General features: G+C 33.4%; 2 protein-coding genes across 2 annotated transcripts; one reads left to right on the top strand and one right to left on the bottom strand.

The window, feature by feature from the left end:
• LOC118741611 lies at positions 1–4,244 on the bottom strand (the record flags this gene model as incomplete). Its single annotated transcript, XM_036473603.1, is given in 3 exon segments — positions 1–272; positions 382–480; positions 4,067–4,244. Coding segments are annotated over 3 exon segments (498 nt in total), but the record flags the coding sequence as incomplete, so codon positions are not given.
• LOC118741612 lies at positions 548–1,368 on the top strand. Its single transcript, XM_036473604.1, has 2 exons — positions 548–948; positions 1,009–1,368. The coding sequence occupies exons 1-2, from the start codon at positions 693–695 to the stop codon at positions 1,233–1,235; spliced, it is 483 nt and encodes a 160-aa protein (XP_036329497.1). The 5' UTR covers positions 548–692; the 3' UTR covers positions 1,236–1,368.
• Positions 4,245–9,690: the final 5,446 nt, after the last annotated feature.

Here is a 9,690-nt window from a genome sequence, read left to right as displayed (position 1 = left end):
GTGGCACCTTTTTAATAATTTTTGGCATTGAATTATTGTTTTTTTTTTCGCAATTTCTCGGAGAAGTTTTAAACGCTCTTCAGAGTTCTTAGACCTTACCGACTGGGATTTGCTCTTGGGGAAAGGAGATCGTTCAATTTCAATTCTCATTTTTTGTACTGACATAGGTATTGTAGTCTTCAAATTGCAAATCAGTTGAACCAGGCTCTCCTTCACACAGGTATTCCACCACACTCCTATCGGCACCCGGGTCTCCAATTTTACTGATAGTACTAAAGACAATATAAAACGTATAAGACGAACGTTAATATATTACAAGACTTTTAACTCTATCATCTCTTTGCTGAAGGACAGCTATCTAAAAAAGATAAGCTTACGGACCGTCTTTTAGCTGCTTTACTCGATGAACAGTACCTGGTTTACCTCTTCTTCTTATGTAGTAATCGTGAACATACGTCCATCTCTTACTGCAAACCAAGCCTAAAATGATAAAGATAATAAAACTCTAAATATGCTTTATTTTAAACTTAGGTATATTTTGTTTCAGATTTCAGATTTATTTTCAACTTATATTTTGTTTCAGATTTCTTGCTACTGGAGAATCATTCCGTTCTTTGGCGTTTCAATATAGGGTATCTCATTCATGTATTTCTCATATAGTGAGGCAAGTTTCACAAAGTATTGTGAAGGATATGCTAGACGTTTTACCACAACTAACAGAAGATTTCATGCGGATAACTGCAAACAAATTTATGGCACTGTGGAATTTTCCCAACTGTGTGGGAGCCATAGACGGCAAACACATACGAAAAAAATCACCTAATAACAGTGGATCCTTGTTTTTTAATTATAAGGAGTATTATTCGATGGTTTTGTTGGCGATTGTCGATGCAGATTGCAAATTTCTGGCAGTAGATGTTGGGTCACATGGCAGGGAGGGGGATGCAGGTAACTTTAAATACACCGAGTTATTGAGGAAAAGTTTTTATCTCAAACTATTCTTGGCAGGAATTTATTTAAAAAGCAACATTGGTCGCAGAATACAAAATATTGAATTCAAATTCCCAGCGCCTCACCCTCTTCCTGAATCAACAGAAGCTGTGCCTTGTAGTGTTGTTCCGATACGACCTTGTACTCGATACCTGTACTCTTTAAAAATATTGAAGAAAAGTATCGATGCCACAAATGTATCGGAGAGAAGTACTCGATACTTACTCATATCGAACTCATTGTAAGTACTTATGTCATGTGAAGAAAAACGGAATCGGTTCGAGTACTCTCCGACCAAAACATACCGAAAAAGTAGCCACAAGCAGTGTTGCCAGAACTTTTTCGATGAACCGGCTAAATTGGCAAATAAAACCGGCTAAAAACGGCTAAAATGTTTCAACTAAATTTCACATGTTTTATTTAAATAAATCACGAGTAAAAAGACTTTTTCTTGGAGAGAAGTTACAAATTCGAGCCGGAAAAAATTTTGCCAGCAAGAAATTGCAATTAGGAAAAAGATATGATTGTGGCACATGGTTGGATTTTTTGTCGACGATAATTTGAATAAACAAGTTCGTTAAATTTAAAAATTTACAAACTGGAGCGATTTTAAAATGAAAAATATAAGTTAATACTTGTTTACTTAATTAATTTAGTTAATTCCAATGATTTGAAAGGTACTCGAAAAAAAACTATTTATTACTATTATTTACTATCTGATATTTTGAGTGATAATTCTCGCTGGATTTTCGACGAACAAACCTATTGTCTTCCCTACAAGGCCTTTTCAGACTGACCGATTCTCAATACACTCAAATAGAAACCAATACACATAAAACACGCTGTAAAAATTTCCCTTCAATTTTAAGGCAGTAAAACAATGACCTTAAGTTAACATCAAGCGAGGCCATATGATGACAAGGGATGCAAAATCACAGTTACACAAAAGAACTGGTCAGATTTTTCAGAAATCCCTTTAATTCTAATGTAAAATATGATGCCAAAAGACTGCAGATCTCCCATTTAGATGACCGGTCATATGACCGTCAGATGTCTCGTAGGATTCCCAGCGAGTTTTGCTTTACATAAAAATTTGTGCTCTTTTATTTTCATTTTGACTCACTTCAGTGTTGGTTCCTTTAATTTAAGTTGGCATTCGGTTTTTTGGAATTTGAATAAGTTCTCAACAAAAACGTTTGTTTAAAAAAATACATATGTGTACATAGTGCTTGAAAATATCAATTTTTCCATTACCTTAAACCTTAGGGAGTGGGCAGAAGTTATGTTTTTTAAATTAGGCAGAATTGAATATGCGCTATCCGGGAAGACAATATCTACATGTAATATTTATTCTGTTTGTTGGCACTATATCCAAACACAAACGCATCTTAAGAGTCTTAACAGTGAAACAATTTCTTATTTTCTAAGTTTTCGAATAAAACTTCACACTTAAAATTAAGACATTTATAACAAACATTTTATGAAGAAAATCCCTTCTTCGTTTAAAATAAAAATAAGCGAAATCGGCCCAATTTCATACAATCCTGCCTGACATGAAAATTTTCTCCACGATAAGGCTAGTAGCTTTATTAGCCAACTTAAAGTGGTGCAAAAACCACAACAGTATGATTCATATATTGTCAGAACCGTAATTCAGAATTTTTGGAAAGCAAGTAATAATTTAATCGATAATTCGATACCCACCTAAGTACTTGGGGGAAGGATTCGAGTACAAAAAGTACTCAGTACTTGAAGGAAGTATCGAGTAATTACTTGTAGTTACTCGTATCGGAACAACAGTAGTGCCTTGTGTGTTTGTCGGAGATGAAGCCATATCCTAGAAGGCTATCACTATCTGATAAATCTAAAGCTGTATTCAATTATCGTCTTTCTCGAGTACGGAGAACCACGGAAAATGCTTTTGGAATATTGTGTGCATATTTCCGAATATTTTTCCAGCCAATCGCAACCGCACCAAAAGTTACCAACAACCTCATCACTAGTTTATGTATATTGCATAACATTTTACGAGAGGCCAATATTCCCCTTCCAACGCAAATTACAAACAGTGATATACTACCTCTACCAGAACCCAATTTAGTACCACTGTCTCAAAATAATACCCGAGGAGGTAGTAGATCAACACAGATACGCGAAGAATTTAAAAAAGTATTTCAATGGTATTGGCGCGGTGGAATGGCAGGACCATTATTGTGTAAATAATTTAACTTATTTTATAAATCTAACACTTTGTTACTTTACAGTTGTCCCCGAAATAATAGGAGTGTAATACTTTGACCAGGTTTGACTATTTTTCTTTTGTTTGTTTAATGTTTATTATTTTTTTAAAAAAGTCCAGCTGGTAGTACAACAAACACCATACAAATTAACATTTCAAACTTTGTTGACAAATAATAAAAATCATGCGAAATTTCACCAAAATTTCAATTTTTGTAATAAGGTTTGTAATCAAAGCATCGCATTGTGGTCAAAGTATCGCACTCCTACTATTTCGTGGACAACTGTATGTATATATGTACAAACATAAATTGTTGAATTTTTGTGTTATGCCTTGTAGTCTTAGCACTACAAAAAATGAGTAAGTAAAAATCACAATATAACGTAACATAAATAGAATAAAGATTCGTATTATATAGAAAAACATATAGACGTAACAGGGGTTGACATGTTAAAATAAAGCTTGCACCCTTGACTAAAAGCGTGTTAAAATTTTCTTGAATTGGATCACCCACTTGGACACAATAACTGGAAATCATTGGGCAAATAGCTAAACAGTACCCGTCACACATTTACAGAAAAGTGCATATTGCAGACTGAATTTATTAATAAATTAGTTACCGAACATTAAACATTTAGGTTTTAAAATAAAGCTTACTCCCTTGACTATAAGCGTGTTAAAATTTTCTTGGATCGGATCACCCATTTGGACACATTAACCGGAAATCATTGGGCAAATAACTAAACATTCCCGTCCAAATTCGGTCAATTTACTTTTTCCATACACTTTTTCATTTTGCTGGTAATGATTCTGAATTTATTTAGCACATGTACGCACCCGTTTTCTGCAGAGCGTCTCCTATTTCATTCCACAATCTTTGTTTTGCTTGAGTGTGCCTATATCCCTCGGAGCTTTGATTATATAAACACTCATTGCTTTTAAAAATGTTTTCAATCGAAGACATTGCATAAAAACGACTGAACTGCTGTTGAAGCTTATTGTTAAACAGAATCCAGAGAAGCGAACAAAGAATGCCTTACAGAGAAACTAATGTAGAATGCCTAAATAAGTACATACTTATTTATATTAAATTGAAATCAGAAAATGTCTTAAAAGATTTATCAAAGATATATTTAGGTATATAGATTTTACTTCCTCACTCTTGTACTTCACTTCCATGACCGACTTCAACTTCGCTGCAAATTGAACAAAGCAAAACATGATTTTTATGCGAGACTAATTTCCACAGAAAGTAACGGTAGAAAGAATTTTTGGATATTCATTCTATTTTTCAGCTGACAACGATGCAGCGTTCTACTTTGCATTACCCGAAATTAAACAAATAAGCGAAATAAAACAAATATTTTAGGACATTCTACTTTGCATTACCGGCAATGCCTGAAAGAAGCGAAAATATTCGAAGGCTATGCCTTCTAGAACACGTTACCACTAAAAGCGATTACCAATTTTTTACTGGGTAGCTACAACCTGCATTAGGTTTTGTTTCGGGTGTATTTCGTGACTTTTTTATAGCATCGTGTAATTATGCAGCAATATTTAATTTTACTTCTTATAATCTTTATGGGCTGTGGGAAAAACATGTTGCACATGTAATTCTTTGACTGAGAAATAACTAAAAAATTGCTCTCCACAATTAGACTTGCAAATGACTAATATTAATTGGAACGACAACACACTTATGTACATAGTACATACATACATACATATGTATTTCTACATATAAAGAGTAGGTATGAATGTGCATATGTACATATGTATTTGGGTAAATTGTTTCTTTTCCATCAGAAATATCTGTTCGATGTGAGCTTTATCAATTCATTATCGTTAAATAAGCAATGTTGTGTTCCAGTAAAATGGCCCATCCAACTTATGGTGTTTTAATGATAATTTAATCGGTACTCATAGCTTGTGACTGAATTGAGTGTTGCTTACTCGAGTGCTTGAGAGGTCGTCGATGCCTGATACGGCTATATATGTGTATGTACACATGTATATGCACAGTTGTTTGTTTGCATAAACGAATATGTGTTGCGGTAAGGATACATAGTCTGAAGTCAATCACTTGTGCATGCATAAAATATTTACAAACAATTTACATACATATATACAAACAATAAAGTTTTTGTAGGTCCATATGTATCAATGTACTTTCAGGAAATAGTCTCATTCAATATAGGATCAGCAATTAACAAAGTCCATATTATTTTCTTGATAATTTTAAATCCTAAATTTTTGACATTTCACGGCTACGTCAGCAAGGGATCCATTCATTTCTAATGGGGTCTTTGCACGCGCGATTCACATGTTTTTAGAATAATCGGCAGCATTCATGCTAGATACATGTACATTAGACTGCATCACCAAAAAAATTTGCGGTTTTTCCGCCGGGACTACATAATTTATTATATTTTAAGACGTCCACCAAAATATTGTGGAAAAATATTAAGATTTAAGCGAGCTGGACCGATTTGAAAATACGTCCAAAAATGAAGTTTTTTATGAATAAAAATAGTTTCTTAAAGAACTTTTTGAAAAAAGTCCGCTCAGATGACAAATTAGATTAAGCTTAAAAAATCTGCATAAAAATATTGGAAAATCTTTTCGACAGAATCGTAAGAATGAGATTTTTGATGCTGTTTTTTTTACTTCTTTCAAAGATTAGTTTACGAAAAACTTGAATAACTGTTTCAAAAATGTTCTGATTTAGACATATGGGATCTCAGTAGAAAGGTATTTTCACACTGTTTTTATTTCTGGCCAAAATAACGTCGTTCGTGTCCCATTTTGTTTTTTCGAATACCAACACATCTTAATTCAACTTTGAATGACGTTCGTTCATCCTACCTTTCTCTTCCATCCTTTGAATGAGTTTATTAGCAAAGAAATAAAAAGGGTGAGAAAATACCTTACCAATGACACCTCTCAAGTCTAAATCGGAAGAGTTTAGGTTCAGTTATTCAAGTTTTTCCTATACCAATCTTTGAAAAAAGTTAAAAAACAGCATCAAAAACCTCATCATTACGATTCCGTTAAGAATTTGTTTAAATTTGTTTTAATATTTTTATGCAAATATTTTAAGCTTAACCGTTTTGTCATTTGAGGAGATTTTTTCAAAAAAATCTTTAAGAAACTATTTTTATTCATAAAAAACTCCATTTTTGGAGGTATTTTCAAATCGGTCCAGCTCACTTAAATCTTAATATTTTTCTGAAATATATTGGTGGACGTCTTAAAATATAATAGATTTTATGATTCCAATGGAAAAATAGTACCGATTTTTTTTTTGTATGGGGAGTGATGCAGTCTAATGTACATACATGCCTATGCATATATGTATGTTGATATGTACCCAGTAGAAATCGGTTGTATGCATTCATGAAGAATGCTTGCTATATGAGTGAATTAGTGTGAACAATTCATGCGTAGGCATGAATTTCCACAAATGAATTCAAACTCTAGCGAACTGCAAGCGAACGTACGTTGTTGTTGTTTTAAGTGTTGTGTGATACTATTTTCAGCAAAAAAACGGGCTTTTACAAGATATGCATTTCCGTATCGTCGCCTGGGTAAAAGATTGTCGTATGTTACGCACGTACGTATGACGCTTACGGCAATGTTATACCCAGACGATGATATGTTAATGCTCCTTTTTTGTATGTCCGAAAAGCGGCATTTACATATGGGGATACATATCTTGTAAGAATGCTTTAATACTTTTCCCATTAATGCATTTTTGTATGTTTGAAACATTAATACAGCCATATGCATACAGCAGTAGTACAAGTGTATGGTTAGAGTATGCATATGCTCTGAGAAACCACGCTTGTTAAATGAAAATGAAGGTTAATTTATACTGGCATGTATACACAGCAGCAAGCTCATGCCACCAACAGCGATGTCGCATGCATAAAATTTCTACTGGGTATTAATATACACGTTTGTACCAGGGTTGTGGCGAATATTCGCATTCGCATTCGCAACCGCGGAAGTTCCGCATAAATTTTAACATTCGCATTCGCAATAATCAATGCGAATCTTTTGCAAATGCGAATATTGTGTAAGTGCACTGATAAAACGTATATCTGGCAAACAAAAAATTTTAGCCAAAATTGTTTTGCCTGTGGAGATGCTACGTTAAGACTGTCCCATACGTCGACCTTCTTTCGTTATTTAAAGTCAAAGAGTAAGATAATAGTAGGTATTTCCAGCGGAAATGTTCAACGACTGGCTATAAAGAGAGTCGGCTATTTGCGCGTTAAAAGATTGCCTTTAATAAGGTAAGAATTATGTAACTATCGAATATTATTTGTCAAAGGTCTGTTGAAAAAACTGGATGCATCGCTAGTATTTTTCTACTTTTTCTTAAAAGAGTTTAATTATTTTTTTCTCATAAAACTTATTTTTCTTAAGTTCCGTGTTTCCTTTTATTAGTCTTTCAGCTTGAAAACAAAAACATTTATTTTAATTTTGTATAAATTGTCAAAATTATCACGCATCGAAATAAAGATGAAATTATATGTAAATAAGTCGACAGCCAAGATCACAAATTAAATAAGAATTAATTCAAGGTGAATTTTATATCTATTGAGGGGTGGGACTTCCATGTTAGTATAGTATGGAAAGGGCTTAACTCGCATCGTTGCTGAAATACATAAAGCCGTAACTAACTAAAAATCCAAAATTAACTTTTTGATTGATTATGATGCATTTCATCGAATCATAAGTCCCTACATCGTTTTAGGCAATACAAAAATTTAGTTAGTTGTGGTTTGTTGCATTTCAGCGACAATGTGAAATAGTATTAACGATACATATCAGTGACCGTAAATAGCAGTTATTTTTTCCCAACAGTTAAACTTGGCCAGGTATTTTTTAAGTTCGAAATAAAAGTCTTTCCGGATAGTAATCAAACCGCTTATTCAAATTAAATAAATTTGGTACCAAATAAAAGAGGATAAATAGCTTTTAAACAGAAACAACTATCGAAGGCTACCACTTCTATTTATATTTTTTTTATAATTTAATACAAAATAAATGCATATACGTCAGGTATAGTAGGTAAGGAAAGTTTTGTCTATGGTAATTAAATAACATTTTTTATTTAAATATTTTCCAATAGCTGGCTTTCTGCTGGCTTCCCTCGTTTAAATATTTCAGTTTTAAAGCTATTTTAGTCCTCTTTCAATTGATACCAAACTTGTTAAATTTGGATAGGCGGTTTGTTTATTGTTAGGAAAGGACTTTTATTATCGAATTAAAAATATCTGGCCAAGTTTAGCTGTTGAACAAAGTAACTATTATTTACGGTCCCTGATACATATGTATGCTGAAAATTTGCGTTCATTCGTCTCAAAAAATATATCAAAACACATTGAGCGCATGGAATGGAACAACAAAACGGATTTGATGGCTTATGGTACCGAAAGTGGTGAGTAATTAATTGTGACTGCCTGCAAGGAAAGGCCGAGCTCATAATAAAAGAAACTAATTACAAGGTATTCATTACAGGCGAACCTTTCCCAGAAGTCACCCGGGAACTAAGCAAATCTAAGACCTTTATCATCCGTGAATCCATAATTCAAATTATTATAAGAAACGGGGTACCTTTTTAACAAAATAACAAGATTTTAAACTAATTCTGCTGGCAGCCACGACTTTCAAAATAGAATTTTTTTCGAAATTTTCATTCCTAGAAAATAATTTATTCGCCGTATCAACATATTCACAACCTCGCTATAAGCGCTCAATTTTCAAACCAGTCACAGAAGACAGGATTAAAAATGAATTACAAAAACTAAAATCGAAAACCGTTCTCCAAATTCTGAATCAACCAAAAGAATTGGTGCTTCAAATTGGAACATAACGGTGTTTAAACAGCGATCTTGCTAGGTGATGCTAGATTGTGAAGATGAAAGTCAGGAGGATACATCCGACATTTGCAGCCCCGATGCAATTCCCAAAAAGGAATTGTTGCACCGCAATAATAAAAGAAAACTGGTGCAGCGTCAATCGAAAAGAATTTACAATTTTGTCAAGTTTTTCAAGTTTCTCGCCTCAGTTATTTAGTGGCGCAGGTTTTATTTACGACCCGTAAGGAAACAGGCTGTAACCGGAAAAGGCAGCAAAATTACTCTTCCTACTAAGTAAAAAATCATTATTATAAATTAATAACTTTTCCATTTCTTATTTAACTAAATGCCCTAATGTATGTACACACCAAAATTATTTCTTAAAAATATTTGTCATCCGCATTCGCATTCGCATGCGAATTCGCGGATGTCTAAAATTCCACATTAGTAACATCCCTAGTTTGTACATATATATATATACATAATCTATACAAACTTTTATTAATGGCCATGCGTTCCTATACACTGGAAAACCGCCAAGAAGAGAAGCCTATATGTACTTGACAAAATAGCTCCGCGTGCAAGGAAAAT

This window comes from Rhagoletis pomonella, unplaced genomic scaffold, assembly GCF_013731165.1.
Source record: "Rhagoletis pomonella isolate Grant_MI unplaced genomic scaffold, Rhpom_1.0 Rhpom_scaffold_00006, whole genome shotgun sequence".
Lineage (NCBI taxonomy): Eukaryota > Metazoa > Arthropoda > Insecta > Diptera > Tephritidae > Rhagoletis > Rhagoletis pomonella.
The sequence above is the reverse complement of the archived record's forward strand: the minus strand, read 5'-3'. Positions and strand labels throughout refer to the sequence as shown.

What these genes read in the sequence shown, in the direction of transcription:
- LOC118741612 (XM_036473604.1), top strand. Translation starts at nt 693, where the DNA reads ATGCTAGACGTTTTACCACAACTAACAGAAGATTTCATGCGGATAACT. An exon ending in TGGCAGGGAGGGGGATGCAG is followed by an intron (nt 949 to 1,008) that starts GTAACTTTAAAT and finishes TATTCTTGGCAG; the next exon opens with GAATTTATTTAAAAAGCAAC.